At 42.7% G+C, this 17,366-nt stretch overlaps 2 protein-coding genes across 3 annotated transcripts in view; one reads left to right on the forward strand and one right to left on the reverse strand.

Moving 5' to 3' along the window:
• RTF2 (replication termination factor 2) overlaps positions 1–15,904 on the reverse strand; it is a 32,706-nt gene extending 16,802 nt beyond the window's left edge. For both annotated transcript variants that reach the window (XM_075721054.1, XM_075721055.1), the window contains exons 1-5: positions 15,772–15,904; positions 14,500–14,594; positions 14,303–14,396; positions 13,968–14,107; positions 9,909–9,987 (exon numbers count right to left, since the gene is read on the reverse strand). In XM_075721054.1, the coding sequence (XP_075577169.1) occupies positions 9,909–9,987; positions 13,968–14,107; positions 14,303–14,396; positions 14,500–14,594; positions 15,772–15,840 (477 nt within the window). In that variant the 5' untranslated portion in view covers positions 15,841–15,904. The remainder of the gene's footprint in view (positions 1–9,908; positions 9,988–13,967; positions 14,108–14,302; positions 14,397–14,499; positions 14,595–15,771) is intronic.
• On the forward strand, positions 327–2,873 carry LOC104028987 (putative beta-1,3-galactosyl-O-glycosyl-glycoprotein beta-1,6-N-acetylglucosaminyltransferase 7). The gene is made up of 3 exons (XM_009480166.2): positions 327–1,302; positions 1,774–1,869; positions 2,647–2,873. The coding sequence occupies exons 1-3, from the start codon at positions 327–329 to the stop codon at positions 2,871–2,873; spliced, it is 1,299 nt and encodes a 432-aa protein (XP_009478441.1).
• Positions 15,905–17,366: the final 1,462 nt, after the last annotated feature.

Below are 17,366 nucleotides of genomic sequence, written 5' to 3' on the forward strand. Positions count from 1 at the left end.
CTAGCCCCTGCTCTTGCTCAAGTAGTGTAAAAAGCCTTGGGGTTCTTTTTTTGTTTGTCCTAGAAAGACTGCTTCATGGCTCTGCAAGTACCATTTCCAGTGGCTGAGTACACTGCAGCATGAGCATGCACACGGGTACACACACAGCCCCTCCTAGTAACTGGAAACAGAGTCATTTCAACATTTATATATGCATCACTAACACGTCCTCTATTAAAAACAAAAGTCAGAAAGGTTCTCTCCCTCTCTTTATCTCACTTTTCCTTTCAGATAATCTGAGCACTTAATTAAACTATGATGAGAAGACAGTATCTGAAAAACAAAAGATGAACCCACTTGATGCAACAAAATCAGGATTTTTAGCGTGCATTGCTGTCTGTATGTTCATCTGCACTTTTATCTACCTAAAGGATACACTTTCTGAAAAGCCAAATGAACAAAAAATGAATGCAAATATAGCAGAGTGTGGCTTTTACCCGGATGAACTTTGTTCAGCTCTTTTTGTGGGGAAAACTGCTGCCTGTAAAATTGGAAACTTTTGTCAGAATACCTACCAACCTAAAGCACTCAGCTGCATTCAGACTTCGTGCAACTGCTCCATGGTTTTGAAGACTCTGCATTTTATCACAAGACCACTGTCAGACGAAGAAGGAAATTTCTCATTGGCATACATTATCACAATTCACAAGGAGCTGGAAATGTTTGTAAAGCTGTTAAGAGCTATTTATATGCCTCAGAATATTTACTGCATACATGTTGATGAAAAGTCACCAAAAGATTATAAAGCTGCTGTACAAAACATCGTTAATTGCTTTGAAAATATTTTTATTTCCTCAAAAAGAGAAAGTGTTGTTTATGGAGGATTTTCAAGGTTACAAGCTGATATTAATTGCATGAGAGATCTAGTTCATTCCAAAATTCAGTGGAATTACGTTATTAATCTGTGTGGTCAAGATTATCCCATTAAAACAAACAAAGACATTATACAATACATCAAAAGTAAATGGAATGGTAAAAATATGACCCCCGGGGTAGTCCAACCACTTCATATGAAACACAGGACAAATGTTAGTTACAGAGAATATATACATTCTGGGACGTCATACGTGTATCCAACAAAGACTATAAAAGCTAGACCTCCTTATAATTTGACAATATATTTTGGTAGTGCCTATTACATACTAACTAAAGAATTTGTGGAGTTTACACTGACTGATGCACGTGCAAAAAGTCTGCTTGAATGGTCAAGAGACACGTACAGCCCGGATGAACACTACTGGGTCACACTGAATCGTTTAACTGGTAAGACATATGCTATTTCTACTATGAATAACCCCTGGACCAACAGCATTGTAAGGGCTCTGACATAGACAGCTAGCAAGCTCCAATTCAGAGCTTAACACCACCACTTAATGGAGTTACATTGCATAAATATGGTTATTTCTTCAGCCCTGATGCTGCCCTTTCAAACAGTCACATCTCCTGATAGCTGAGAAACAAAGCTTGTTTCCAGAAAAGTACTACTTAGGGTGTAGACCATTAGCTACAAGGCTAGAAAAATGTTGATTAAAAAAAGTAAGTTTTTTTCAGTGTAAAAGCTCATGCTCTCAAGGAATAAAAAAAATAAACAATAAAACTGAGAGTCATGTCTGTTCTGATGTAAATATCTGTAAATAAATACTTAACGTGGCTACATTTAAAAGATCTTCAGCAGTGAAAATTTTCCCTGTAATGAGTAGAAAGAAATCTTATCAGAACCTTATGATTTTAAAGATGCTCCAGGGGCTACACCCAATGCAGACTGGGAAGGAAACATACGAGCCATTAAATGGAAAGATCAAGAAGGAACTACACACAAAGGATGCAAAGGTAACATGAATTTTGATCATGAACTCAAATTTCATTCACTGACTAGCGTTCATTGCAAATTATGTATTATGCTTTAAACTAGCTATTAAATGTGCCACAGTGGTCATACATATTTTGTTTTGGAAGTATCAAATAAAATAGCAAGCCACGCTGCTAAATTACTCCAGTGTATCCAATCTAAACAGCTTCTCATATATTCTTGCAAAGATCATCACAGCATTCATATACTGACAACCATTCTTTCGACCTCTAATTACCAATGCATTAACTTGACCGATCAGTTTTCAGTGAAGAGTAGGGGGTTTACTTGACAAGTGTGTTTGTCAGATACTGTCATCAACATTGGGTTAAATCTCTTCAATTTGAACAATAATCAAAACGGAGAATAGTGCTGACCATATGGAAAGAATGCAAAAAAAATTAAAATACATAACTGTATAAACTCAGCACAGTAAAGTACTGCATGATTAAACAGGTATCCAAATAGAAATAGGAGATCAGAACTTCAGCATGCCCAACTACAAGACACAGTATTAAGCAGAGCAACATGTCGGTGAAGCAGCTGGAGGTAACATGTATCCCTTTGTGTAAAATAGAAAACCAAACCTTCACCTTTATGTTTAAAATCTAGCATTATCCTCCGGATATATTTCAATGATGCTCTATGTGAAATCAAAAGGTCATTTTTGTTAGTAACTCCATAGAGCGAAACTGTTTTTTAAAATGATTCTGTTCAGCTTTCTGTTGCTTTCAGATACCTTCAATTTGTCTTTGCAGGTCATTACATCAGAGACATCTGTGTCTACGGACTAGGGGATTTGCAGTGGATTATTGAGTCACCTCATCTGTTTGCCAACAAATTTGAGCCTGCAACGTATCCGCTTGTTATGGACTGCCTGGAGAGACGCTACAGGCTTAAAGTACTGCAACAGGCAGAAGTCCCTATTGAAGATCACTGGCGTTTTCAGGAAGAGAACTACTTCAACATGAAGCTGAATGTTTGAGCTTAACCAACATCTAAACAAGCGTTCAAAATATTGACAGAAACCATTAACATTTTTAGCCATGGACTTTGCTCTGTTTATTACAGCATGAAGGTAAACACAATACTGTAGTACCAGTCTGCCAGTGAAATAAACATTTTTTATTTATTACTGTAAGATAAAAAGCAACAACTGCTGATGGGTTAATTCTCAAAGAAAACGACATGTCTAAATCTATAACTTACTGAAGACAAGGGGGAAGTTCATAATCCTTTAAGTGACGTATTTAACTGGAAAAATACACATTCCTCATGTCCGCAGCCAAAAAAAAGGACTAACTGGTATGAAAATAATAAAATGGAAGCAGTGACTGAACAAAGATAAAATATGAAGAGCACAAGTTAATTAAAGTCATGTCTACTGTATGTCTTATGAAATAGATTATTTTGATTAATGAAGTTCACGCTAAAATTTCAGAGCTTGTAGATACGGAAGTGGCAACCAGTTTCAGACACAGTTAATTTCACTGTTTTTTGGTTTTATTTTGTTGGTTTTTTCCTCCATGGCCAGCTGCATCTCTAATTTCACTGTGTAGCATGGCAACATCACTCTTGCACTACTCAGGCTTTGCTCCTAATGGAAAGGGGGTGTGTGCCAGTAACAGCAGTAGGGGTCCTGCAATGCATGTTTACCTTTACGTCCCTGTTTCTGAGTCTCTGCAGGAGTTTAGGGCAAGGAGACATGGGAAATTTGAGGCCAGGGAACAAAGGAAAATTGAGTGAAAAGCCATCTTTCAATCCCAGTGTACCTGACTGAGGGAAACAAAACTTCCCTGAACCTTGAAACAGTCTGCAGGAATTGGAGATAACACCTAGCAGCAACCAGGACAAGCATCTCATTTCCCAAACCCTCTGCAGACCAAATGCAGCACTCCCTCGTCTACAGTAAAGAAGTGGCTTTCAACACACAACACAGGCAAAACCAGGGAACAGTAATAAAAAAAGAAAGATCCAGCCCTCTCCCAGGCAAGAGTTGCTCTTTGCTCTTTAGGACTCCTAAATCCTTTCACTTGTGCAACCAAAAAGATTGGGGGAATATGAGGAAACAGAGAGGATGTAGGTGGTGGTCTTTCATGCAATACGACAACTCTTCCATGGGATTAAACCTCTACACACTGTCTCCAAAGGTCTTTAGTTAGGTGGTACTGACGGAAAGAGACTAGGAGAAACCTGAATTGTGGGAAGTCATTTCAAACCGTTCATCCTCCTTTAAAAGTATTTTGGTAAGAATGCAGATTAAAGTTTCATTCCAGTAAACCCAAATAAACTCCCAATTATTTTGCATGAACTCTGCAGTGAACTAATAAAATACATCCTGTTACTTATAAGCTCACTTGATTAGAAACTACAAATTATAAATAAATGCCTAGGAGCAATTTAGATGTAAGCTTCAATATGCATCCAAAATATCACTCAGTTTTCACAGGAAAACTGACTTACAGGTTAAGCATTCTTCCAAAAAAATAAAATGAATCAACCAATGACGCAACAATAGAACATGAAAGTTTTAAAAACTTATTCCCAGGTTCCTGGAACCATACTGCTCATTTTCCCACACGAGTTTCTTGGAAACATAATTTCTTTCAAATGAACTTTAACCTCAAGAAGGACCATCTGGTCCCTATTTATTTACAGAAACTTACAAACTCAACCCAAAGGCCTGTACTCAGTTTCATGTATAACCCAGGACTTATCTTGTGGCTAAATATTGCTGGAGATGCTTTTTCATGGAGGGAAATAAAGGGGGGTGGGGTGGAAATCCATGCAGCATGTTCACACTGAGCTTGTTCAGACTCCCTGAAAACCATTACTGAAGCTAATGGGTCTCTGGCATGTATTCATCATAACAATATTCATAGTTAATTTCTCCAAACCACACCCAATCCACTGTAGGGCACTGCCAGCATTTATCTACTCCATGTTATTTTTTTAAAATGTGAACGGAACGTTCCTTGTTACCACCGTTGCAGCAAATCCAGTATCAAGCTTTCACCTTTCGTCACCATCGCACAAAACAATTGTTCTCTCACTTCTGAACTGAATTAAAAGGATAAATTCAATAGCAAGGTGATATATAACATGGGCTTGGTTTGCAGAAACTGAGCCAGTCAAACTGGGGCAAAAAAAAAAAAAAATCTGCACAAAAAACCCTCTTAAAATATAATTTAGGTATGACTTCACCTATGTCAATCCAGGAAAATCATTGGAGTGTTATCCTCCTTCCTTAAAGGATCTTCTATTTTAAACAAAACTTTACATATATAAACCCCCCAGAAAATCATAATTAAACCACCCCATTTCTCAATCATGAAGAAACAGTATTTTACACATTATTCTGAGTGACCATAACCACATTATACTCTTGAAACATTTTTTACTTCTAACAACAGTTAAAAAATTAAATAATAAAACTATGAAAGCTGAGAGCATTTAACATACATAAAAAGCGTTCATTAAGTTCTGTATGCATTATTGTGTTATGAGTAGATCGATCACAACTTTCAGATTTCAGCAACCAATGTTTACTAACTTTTGGTGACTGTTCTAAGAGCATATAGTGTCAACCTGACCTTGTTCAAGGAAACACTATGCTCTATAACATACTGCACATGCATTAACTCTGTATCTGAACGACGTATGCATAATTTCTGTTTCACAAAGCCTGAGGCACATGTTCAATAGCTCTATATCTAAGTTAAACATTTGACTAAGTGTTTTATATGGCACAGACTTTAATAGTTAGGGTACTATTTCAAGTGTGTATCAGAGTCTGTTGACTCTGAAAACAGTTCCAAAATAAATTTTAAAGCGATACAAGAAACTACATTTTAAAATTTAATCTTGTCCTTAACTTCCAGAGTGACTACCTGAACTCCCAGAAGGACTTCCACCAGAGATTCAATAACCACTATCCTGTCTCCAAACTCCCTCTAGCATCCTATTACACCAATAATAACTTCTTTGACAAGAGTCAACATCAAAAATTGGTAATGGTGCCTTTTTCAACCCCCCAAAAGCAAGGTTAAATAGATACTATACACCGCTAGGTAATTCTTTTATTGCATCATTTCTAAAACCATAATTTTGGTCAAATAGCAGACTTCCAAACAAGCAGGCACCAAAGATGGCCCATGCAAGAATCAGGAAGCCAGTTAGAACACAAGTTCCAAAACATTTAATCACACTGGGCCCCACCAAAATCTACAGACCACCAGAGATAAGCACTAATTTACAATCTACAAGATCCCATCAAATACAAAGAGCACGTAGAAACAGTCTTGCTTGTTCTTTCAATTTCAGTAGTCTGTTGGAGAATTAAACACAACAATCGGTGAGAACATCCTATTCAAAAGTGCAAATTTTAAACTGACAATTTCTATGACACATACAATTCTTCCTGAAGAACAGGAAGCAGGAGGCACCCTGATCTTCAGGGCTTCTGCTACAGAACACGCATCACCAAACTCCGTTATCTGGAAGCAAAGTTGTTTTCCTTCCTGCTGACTGAAAGTCCTATCCTGCACATTTTAGTATGTGACTTAGAACTGATAGTTTAAATTTTCTCTTCTTACTGTACAAAACCTCAAAAATATGGCTCAAACAAAATACAATTCAGTGTAAAAAGGTATTATAAATTTCATTTTTATTCATAAGTTGCTCTGTTTTAGAAAAAGCTCTTTTTCAACTCTTTTCAGTCTAAATAGTTAGAAGCTTCAAAATTTGTCCCAAGCACTTGATCTATCAAGCTTGCTCTCCAACATAAACCACCACTAAAAAAATTCTCATTGCTCTTTCAAAAAATTTTTGGCCAGGGGGTTTTATATTTTGGCAAGACAGTTCAAAGCATTTACTATTCAGGCAGTAAGAGACAACCTCTCTCTCCCCCAACACTGCTACAGTGTCTGACTGTTTGTTTGCCTTAGAGTTTTCACATTTTAATGTTATTTTTTAACTTTAATCTTTCAGTATACTGCTACTTAAGATGGAAGTAAACTTGTCTTTCTTGCTTCACAACAGAGGTAATTCACTCAGAAAAAGTTCTCACACATTAATTACAGTTGCCTCACTAAAAGTCCTCCATCCATGACAGTTTCCTCTCACATTCTTGTGCCTTTCCCTAGTACCAATACAGTTCTGTTAACAATTCCAGTAAAAGCAGATAAATACATGTATTTAATATTGTCAGCTCTTCACGTAAAGTTTCTATTAAGGCAAAACATGTTTTTTTGAAAGAGAACTCTGGCAGAAAGACTGCTTCATCCTCCCTGTACCTAGACTCCATAAAGGCTTTCAAATCAAGTACTACAGCAAATACTGTTGAGATAAACTGAGGAATGCTGAATTCTTCATCTTGGGGTTTTTCATTTCCTTGAATTAGACAAATCTGCACATGCATTCAATTTTTTTCCTAAACACTTATTTTGTGATCTGCATATCACTGGGCAAACAGGTCGCTCTATTTCTTGTAGGAGCTGCCAGAGAAAAAACTGAGAAGAAAACTGAGCAGTGAGACAACTGTCTGTGGGACTTCCCACAAAGTGGTAAGCATTCCCATGAGCCAAGCCAGAAGGCCTGGAAAGGAAGCAACCCTCTGCTCTGAGCACAGGAAAGCAATTTTGTACAGTTTCATGAAGCACAACATTTTGCAATATACAACTTGTAGCATGTAAATATATGTTCATTACCTAGTTCAGATGATCTAGTTTAAAGTACATGAGTATGAAGGTGAGGACTGCAGAACTGTTTTTCGGGCTGCTGGATATCTGTATTCCCTGGTGAGTGTTTTTACTGCATGATTACAGCATCTGTTCGACAAAGTCCTTTGGGAAACCGTTGCTGTTTACAATTTAGCAGACTATCAATACTGCTTTGTAGGCTCGTAGGTGAGATTAATGCACAAGAATAGCTTGTTTTGAAAGAGCTTTCTTGAATTTCATAGTGGGGAAGAGAGCTGCCACACAGCTCCTAGACTGACACTTCCCCAGTTTATATCCATGCTATAAACCTTGTCCCCTGGGACGAAGTGAAAACACAGATTCTGCTAGCTGAAAAGAAAGACTGGCTACAGAGTGTAAACAAGCAAATACAGGATTATTCTTTCTGAACTACTCTCTGAAGTCACACAGCAATGCCTCCGCGCAGACAGACGTGGCAGGGTCACGCAGGGCCGGGCACCTGGGCACATACCGGCAGACAGACGGTGGCAAGGCCATGAAAGAAAATGCTGCAGCCCACACGGATCCCATAGGTTGGATTTTGGTTGAAAAAAACCATATTGTCATTCTTATGATACAGCAGTTAGCACCAGTAGAAACATAGGTATGGAAATCTACAACATTAAAACATTCTGCACTTCAGAAAGTTTTTGCATTTTGAAAGAACATGTACCAGAAGAAGATTCTATTTGTTAATAAACTATTCCTAATCCTAGTGTATGTACAATACACAACACTTCATCTTTTTTTTTTTTTTCCTTCTTCTTTAGTCCTGGTTCATTTTACTCTATGCCCCATTGCTGCATAAAGACAGAACGTGCTGAGGAAATGCTGCTAATTAACACCTTGGATATAAACAAACTGCTGGCTACTAGAAACCATGGCAACCAGCTCCCCATGATGCTATTTAGAAAAGTTCTTGTCCCTTCTTGATTCTGAATACAGAACTAGAACATTATCAGTATATACCCAAAATCTACTAAATCACTGTTCAACCTTAATCAAAGGAAACACAGACTAAAACATGTTCTCCCTGCTGGTTACCATTGTCTTTGTACACCAAAATCCAATAATGAAAAGATGACAGACTAGATTATATTATATCCACTTCATTATTCCTGGAAGCATCCTTCTGAATATTGTGAAGAATTCAGGTGTATGTGAAAACAGTCACATGCAAATATGAGGCTATGATAAATACTGATTATTAAAAAAATCCAGAAAACATGTGGGATTCATTTAGTTTTTATAAGATTATCAGACTGGCCAAACCATGGACAAAACATCTCATTCCTTCACTTAATAATCAAGTTACATCCATCTATCAATGAAAATTTAGATGCAGACAGAAAACCTCATTAAAAATAAATTAGTATCTGCCAACAGGAAAGCAGAGCCATTAGGCCCAAACCAGTATTCTACGGAACAAAATTAGCACTGAATGCAGCAATATGAGGCTAAACCTAACTAACGATATTCCACATCACCTGCAACAACTTACCAAGAAAGTTTTTCCTTCACAGGTCTTGCTTAATAAAAATACACTGTATGCGTTATCAAACATCAGGGTGTTTGCTGAAAAATAACTCTGACTAAATGTGGCAACTATCACCACAAATCTCACTGATAATAAAAGTAGTGATACGAAGAAACAGAGTATTTGCAACTTTTATCATTGTCCCTAGCTACAAAGAAACCTATGTAATGAGATCGAACCAGCACCGTAAAATGAAATGCAGTCAGTATTTTCTACAATAATCCATGTAATTGCTGAAAATTCTATGAAGAGTTGCCCAAAAAAAGACAACGGCAGATGTCCTTTAAAAATACAGGGATCAAAACAAAACCTGAAAATGTAATCAGTTTAAACACATAGAGCAGACACTGATAAACACAAACCACATGCATTCAGGAAAAAACCCAAACCAAAACAAACACCCCAAACTAATCACCATTTTTAAAACTGAAATTCTAACCAAACATTTGAAAAAATGAGATTTCTGAAGTAGTTGTTGCAAAACCAAACTATAAGAACAAAACCATTAATTTTTAACAACTACTTAGAAACACATTTTTATTAAAAAAGGCCATACAGAATTCCTTCAGGCCATCATAAAACAGAACTTTTACAAGCTCCATTTCAATTTGCATATTCAGATAAAAAACCCACTTTAGAATAGCGGATGTGAATGCAATTGTATATACACACACACGTTTATATCTGTCTATCTGTGGGGGGTCATATATGACCCCACTGCTACTAAAGCTGAAGAAAAACTCACCTTGTGACAAACTTCTGATTTAATTTCTTTGAGAGCACGTTCAGAGAACACACAGCCACAGTTTCTCAAGAAGCAAAACCTTCAAAGAAAAGAAGACAAGACACAGAACCATTTTTAAGAAACCCTGTGCGTAAAAGATATATCTGCAGTGCTGATTTAACACAGAAACAATACTGCAATGGGCTAGCAGGACACAGCTAACTTTTTACACAGCCTTGCAGCTAATCAAGGTATCAGCACCTTAATTAGGTACTTACTAATTTGCACAATGTACGAATTGAATGAAAAATATTGGGTACATTAAACCACAACAAGTATTTTGTTGTTTCATTCTCGGTATAATTCAGCATAGGTTTATGAAAATGTCTCATCTTAGCAAAACAGATGCTCTTGAGATGTTTTTGCACATTTGCTACAGGCTTCTCTGGAATCATCCCCACAATCTATTTTACTACAAAGTTATACCGTTTGAATGGTTCCACCTCCCACCAAGCTTATTGGTTTCACTTACTCTGACTCAAGCCCTCCAGCAACGCTGTCACAACGACCCTAGCCAGGGTCTGTTCTCCCATGTGTCTCCTGTCCACATGGAAGATTGCTTCACAGAGTCTTGCAAGAATTACACACGATTCATGTGATCTTTCCTGAGAACTACCATTAATCTTTTCCTCTCTATCACCCTCAACTGAATAAAAAAATACTAAGGTGGCTCTGGTAAAAATGGGTTTACTTTTCAGGTTCTCTGTTTACTTCCACCTGAATATCTCTTGGCTAATCACTCTCTGGAGGAAGAAATACTTCTCAACTATCAAAGCTGTGAACCCAGCCTCTTCTCACTCATCAGGGTTAACACGCACAGAAAAAGAAACTGCTAATTTGCCCAAACCTGGATGCAAAGAAATGTCCTTCTTCAGCCCAATAAAAAATATAGGCTATTGCAGGATTAGAATAGAGATACACTCCATCTCCATTCTGATCCTAACTTCATAGCCTTGCCAAGCTGGTGAAGAGGGCTTTAAACTAAAGTTGCTGGGGGAGGGGAACCTCAATCCATCCCACTCCTACCAGTTTGATGCCAGTGCCAGCAATAGCTGCCCAGAGCCTGGAGAAGGATCACAGATCAGCAGGAGAGCACCTGAAGAACAGCACAAAGGAATTCCACCCACTCCAGCCAGTAAGTCAGCTTCAGCAGGGGCCCAACTTAAATGCCTCTACGCAAACACACGCAGCATGGGGAATAAACAAGAGGAGTTAGAGACATGCGCACGCCTGCAGGGCCATGATCTTACTGGCATCATGGAGGCATGGTGGGATGGCTCCTATGACTGGAGTGTTGCAATGGAAGGACACAGGCTCTTTAGGAAGGACGGGCACAGGAGATGAGGAGGGAGTGTTGCCCTCTGTGTCAGTGACCAGCTGGAGCTCTGCCTGGGGATGGGTGAAGGAGCCAACTGAGCGTTTATGGGTCAGGATTAAGGGGAGGGCAGGGACACGTGACATTATAGAGGAGGTCTGCTACAGGCCACCCAACCAGGAAGACCAAGTGGATGAGGCCCTCTATAGACAGATAGGAGCAGCCTCACGTTCACAAGCCCTGGTTGTCACGGGGGACTTCAACCACCCCAGTATCTGTTGGAGGGACAACACAGCAGGGCATAAGCAATCTGGGAGGTTCTTGGAATGCGTTGATGATAAATTCCTTCTCCAAGTTGACAGAGGAGCCAACAAGGAGAGGTGCTATGTTGGACCTTGTTCTCACCAACAAGGAGGGGCTGGTGAGGAATGTGAAGCTCAAGGGCAGCGTTGGCTGCAGTGACCATGAAATGGTGGAGTTCAAGATCCTTAGGGCACTGAGGAGGGCTCACAGGAAGCTCACTACCCTGGACTTCAGGAGAACAGACTGGCTTCTTCAGGGATCTGCTTGGTAGAGTACCACGGGATAAAGCCTGGAGGGAAGAGGGACCCAAGAAAGCTGGTTAATGTTCAAGGATCACCTCCTCCAGGCTCAGGAGTGATGCATCCCAACAAAGAAGAAGTCAGGCAAAAATGCCAGGAGACCTGCATGGATGAACAAGGAGCTCCTGGAGAAACTCAAACACAAAAAGGAAGCCTACAGAGGGTAGAAGCAAGGACAGGTAGCCTGGGAGGAATACAGAGAAATTGTCTGAGCAGCCACGGATCAGGTTAGGAAAGCTAAAGCCCTGACAGAATTAAATCTGGCCAGGAATGTCAAGGGCAACAAGAAAAGTTTCTATAGGTACATGGGTAATAAAAGGAAGACTAGGGAAAACGTGGACCCTCTCTGGAAGGAAACAGGAGACCTGGTTACCTGGGGTATTAAGAAGGCTCAATGACCTTTTTGCCTCAATCTTCACTGGCATGCGTTCAAGCCACAGCACCCAAGTAGCAGAAAGCAAAGGCAGGGACTGGGAGAATGAACTGCCCACTGTAGGAGATCAGGTTCAAGACCATCCAAGCAACATGAAGGTGCACAAGTCCATGGGACCTGATGAGATGCATCCGCAGGTCCTGAGGGAAATGGTGGATGAAGTTGCTAAGCCACTATCCATCATATTTGAGAAGTCGTGGCAGGCCAGTGAAGTTCCCACTGACTGGAAAAGGGGAAACATGACCCCCTTTTTTAAAAAGGGAGAAAAGGAAGACCTGGGGAACTACAGGCCAGTCAGTCTCACCTCTGTGCCCAGCACCATCATGGAGCAGATCCTCCTGGAAACTATGCTAAGGCATATAGAAAATAAGGAGGTGATTGGTGACAACCAACATGGCTTCACTAAGGGCAAATCGTGCCTGACAAATTTGGTGGCCTTCTACAATGGGGTTACAGCATGGGTGGATAACGGAAGAGCACCTGACATCATCTACCTGGACTTGTGCAAAGCATCGGACACTGTCCTGCATGACATCCTTGTCCCTAAATTGGAGAGACATGGATTTGACGGATGGACCACTCAGTGGATAAGGAACTGGCTGGATGGTCACACTCGAAGAGTTGCGGTCAACGGCTCAATGTCGAAGTGGAGACCAGTGACGAGTGGCGTTCCTCAGGGGTCGGTATTGGGACTGGCACTGTTTAACATCTTTGTCGGCAACATGGAACAGTGGGATTGGGTGCACCCTCAGCAAGTTTGCCGACGACACCAAGCTATGTGGTGTGGTTGACACGCTGGAGGGAAGGGATGCCATCCAGAGGGACCTTGACAGGCTTGAGAGGTGGGCCCGTGCGAACCTCATGAAGTTCAGCAAGGCCAAGTGCAAGGTCCTGCACATGGCTCAGGGCAATCCCAAGCACAAATGCAGGCTGGGGGATGAAGGGAATGAGAGCAGCCCTGAGGAGAAGGGCTTGGGGTGTTGGTTGATGAGAAGCTCAACATGACCTGGCAATGTGCGCTTGCAGCCCAGAAAGCCAACCGTATCCTGGGCTGCATCAAAAGCAGCGTGGCCAGCAGGTCGAGGGAGATGATTCTCCCCCTCTACTCTGCTCTGGTAAGACCTCACCTGGAGTACTGCATCCAGCTCTGGAGCCCCCAACGTAAGAAGGACATGGACAAGGACCATGGAACGAGTCCAGAGGAGGGCCATGAAGATGTTCAGAGGGCTGGAGCACCTCTGCTGCGAAGACAGGCTGAGAGGTTGGAACTAGATGATCTTTAAGGTCCTTTCCAACCCAAACCATTCTATGATTCTAACAGAGAGAGAGGCAGAATTGCTTGATGCTTGCCCATACCAGTCTCCTGTGGTTTAGTCCCCAAACAACTTTTAGTCACTTTTTCTCTCTGAACATTGCCCTCTATTCCTTTATTATACATATAAATTCATTTGGGAAAGGGTTAACTTTTTATCTTTCCTCTTGAACATGAAATGAAAGGACACTTAGTCGTCTCCTGAACTCCCTCCTTCTGAAAGGAGGACAAATATTTCCCACAAAGGCTTGAGTAAGTACATGAGTTGCAACATTACCGATTCAAACGTTTTTATCTGCTCTATATTCAGTTTAGCATAGTACTCACTTCTAAAAACAGAATTCAGAAACTCACTGACCTATGTCTTCCATTCATTTCCAATCCCACCACAGGGCAAATAAAGCGTGCAGACTGGATGTCATCATATTTGTCACCTTTAATACTCTCTTTATCACCACTCCAAGCTGGATTATCTGCAAGGTTTAGTTCTGTTACATTCTGAAAAATAGAAACGCAAGCCTTCAGCTGTTTACTAATGATTTTTGAGCCATGATAACATTCCCTAAGACTTTTTTCATTGTGGTTTGCTATTTTTAACACTTTTAGTATATAGCGAGAACAGAAGCAAACTGAAGTTTTGTAGCACGTTTTAACTTTCATGGCACTCTTTAACATGAGGCACAACCTGCTTACCTTAATGCTCTTGATATGTGATGCAGCTTCCATAGGAGTCTTATCAGCTGACTTGTCCAACAAAAATTCAATGATGGCATCTTTATTATACAACCTGTAACATAACATTTTTAGTAGTCACAGATGATTCTCATAACATTCCTTTATTTATAAATTATTACCTTTTAATGTAGCAGTCTTTATGGAAACATTCATACCTGCCTAGCTCACAGGCTACAATTGGCCGACATAACTTCTCTTGACTCAGAGCACAGTAATACCATCTTGCCACCAATTCAGCATTTTTGTCAACCTGAAGAACAAAAATACTCATTATTTTAAAACAGCTTTTATATTTGCAAATTATTTAAACATAAAATCAAGTAACACTTGAATCATTAATCAAATTCCCAGGTATCTTACCAAACCTACTTTCTGCATTCAAAGCTATTCCGTAAAATAACTTCAGCAAAACCTTTTAGCAAAATTCATGAGCAGTTTCAAGGGTCTGCCTCTATCTATTGAGCATGTTTCTGCATCCTGGGACTTGGGACCTGTCTTCCTAACTCTAACCCAGTTTTCTTATTTTTTGCCGCTTCCACCCGTCCCCTTCCCTCTTTATTCTTTTTTGTTCTTCACATGTTCTCCACTACGCTCTTCTCTCTAGTTCTACATCTCATCCCTGCTTGGGTTAACTACCAGTCCCACTCCCTGTAAGGAACAAGATAACAACAAAAGCAAATCCGGGGGTGTCAGGATGCTACCTGAAGCTCCAGTCTAAAAAAAATAATTTTATGACATGTGAGGCCATAAAAGAAAGGCTGAGGTTCACAGCTACTCTAATAGTCAGGTTTGGGGAGGAAATGGATTTTATTTACCTATTTTGTATCAGCAAGTGTAATTTGCCCAAGTTTTCTGCCACTCGCTGTGAGATTTTCCCCAATCTTCGTCCACCTATCCACACATGTGATGCCACTGTATATCCATTACCCTAAAACATCCTAAAAAAGGGAGCCCAAGCAACATTCGGAATGCAAGCTGATGGAACGCGGAGATGGCCACGTTCAACATCACCAATGGTCTGGTCACGTTATTAAACAACCTACCAAAAGCGTTACCAGAAGATGCCGTGCCCCTAGATGAAGGAGGCCCCTAAGCCCCGCGCGTTCCGCAGAACGCCCAAAAGGACGTGTCCAGAAGGCAAGGGGGTCTCCACCGTAGCTGCCACTACCGCGGCTGGTGCAGTCGCCCTGAGGCGGCAGCCGCAGGCCGGCCGAGTGCCGCGCAGCTGGGCGCTCTCCCCCACGCTGCCAGCACCCGCAGTGCCGCGCCCGGCTCCCTGCGGGGCGGGCAGCGCCGACCCGGCCTCCGTGGGGCCGCTCTGCCCCCGCGCCGCGGGCCCGCGGCCCAGGCTCACAGAGCCGAGCCGAGCCGGCCCGGCAGCCCCCGGCCGCGCTCCCCGCCGCCGCCCCCACGCAGCCCCCTCCAACCTTCTCGACTTTGCGGGGCCCCTTCACCAGCTCATGCCGCTTGGGGATGGTGCCACCATCGCACCCCATCTCGCTCCCCGCAGCGCTACGCTTCCGGCTCCGCTTCTCCCACAGGCTACACACTTCCGGCGGAGGGAAGCACTTCCGGCGTGCGCTGAGGGCGTCATCGCCGCGCCGTAGCAACCAGCCGGCCGGGGGCGTGGCTATCAGCGCGCGGGAGAGGCGGGGCGCGGCGGGGCGGGGCGGGCGAGTCCATCGGGCCGGCGCCGGAGGGGCGCGGAACGTGCCACCGCGCGCAGGGGGGCCCGCAGCGCCCCCTCCCGGCGGCGGGCGGCCCCGCCTCTCCCCCGGCCCCGCCGCGGCGGAGCGCGGAGCCCGCTCCCCCGTCTTGTGTGAGGAGCCCCCCGCCCGACGCCCCCTTTGCGGGACTGCGGCCGAACCGGCGGCTCCCGAGCGGGGCCGGGCTGGCAGGGGCTGGGCCGCGGCCGCCGCCGCTGAGGAGCCGCCTGCCGCCTTCGCGCCCTCAGCCCGCCCTGCGCGGGCCGCTCGGGCGCTCGGTAACGCCGCGAGTTCAGCACAAAACGTACAAAAGCAACGCGAAATGCTGTCCCTGCATCCACCGTGCAGGCGAGTATTGACAGATGGCGTGCAAATAACGGTGAAAGCCACGGTGACGGCCGGGTGAGGAGAACGGAGGGAGGCGCGGGGGCTGCGGGCGCCCGGGCGCTGCCGCGGGGCGATCGCTGCGTTCCGAGCGCAGGCACGGGTGCGGCCCTGCCCACGAGGGCCGGGCTTAGGGATTGGAAAAGTTTAAAATAAATTAATTACAAAAACCACAAATAACACAGGGGATCTGGGCGGTGCCAGGGCCGTCGTCGCTGTGCTCGCTGCAGCGGGGTTGGGCTCGGTGATCTCGCAAGGTCCCTTCCAACCCAAAGCATTCCATGATTCCATGATTCTACTTGAGGTGCAGCCAGCCCAGGGATAAGGTCCGGGAGCTGCGCAGAGCAGCGCGGGAGCCGCTGCTCCCAGGAAATAACGCCACGCTTCCAGTCCGCAGGAACAGCCTGTCCAAAGCTTCTGTTTAGTGACTAGAATAAATTCCTTCCCGTTGGAGCAATGCTGCGAATGGCTTCAAGCTGCAACAGAGGACGGCCGAGGTGCGCTCTCCATAGATCTGGGAGCCAGGGCTCCTCCAAGTCAGTTTTCCTTCTGCGCTCGGACGCCAGCTGGAGCGTTTCCCATTAACATCTAGGATATGCGTAGTACCTGCCAGATTTTGTCCTGTAATACATTCGTCGCATTTGTACATGAAGAACAAAAGTTAGCTTTGTAGCTGTGAAAAAAAATAATAAATTGTAATTACAAATTTTGAGTCCTCAAGAAACAATTGGTAATGGGATATCATAACTTACAGAACACTGTGCAGCAAAATTTAAAGAGACACTTTACATACCCAAATAGGAAAAAAAAAAAAGAGGAAAATGTATTTATCTGACTGTCCTGGTTTTGGCTGGGATAGAGTTAATTTTCTTCCTAGTAGCAGGCATAGTGCTGTGCTTTGGATTTAGGATGACAAGAATGTTGATAGCACA

This window comes from Pelecanus crispus, chromosome 14 (assembly GCF_030463565.1).
Source record: "Pelecanus crispus isolate bPelCri1 chromosome 14, bPelCri1.pri, whole genome shotgun sequence".
Lineage (NCBI taxonomy): Eukaryota > Metazoa > Chordata > Aves > Pelecaniformes > Pelecanidae > Pelecanus > Pelecanus crispus.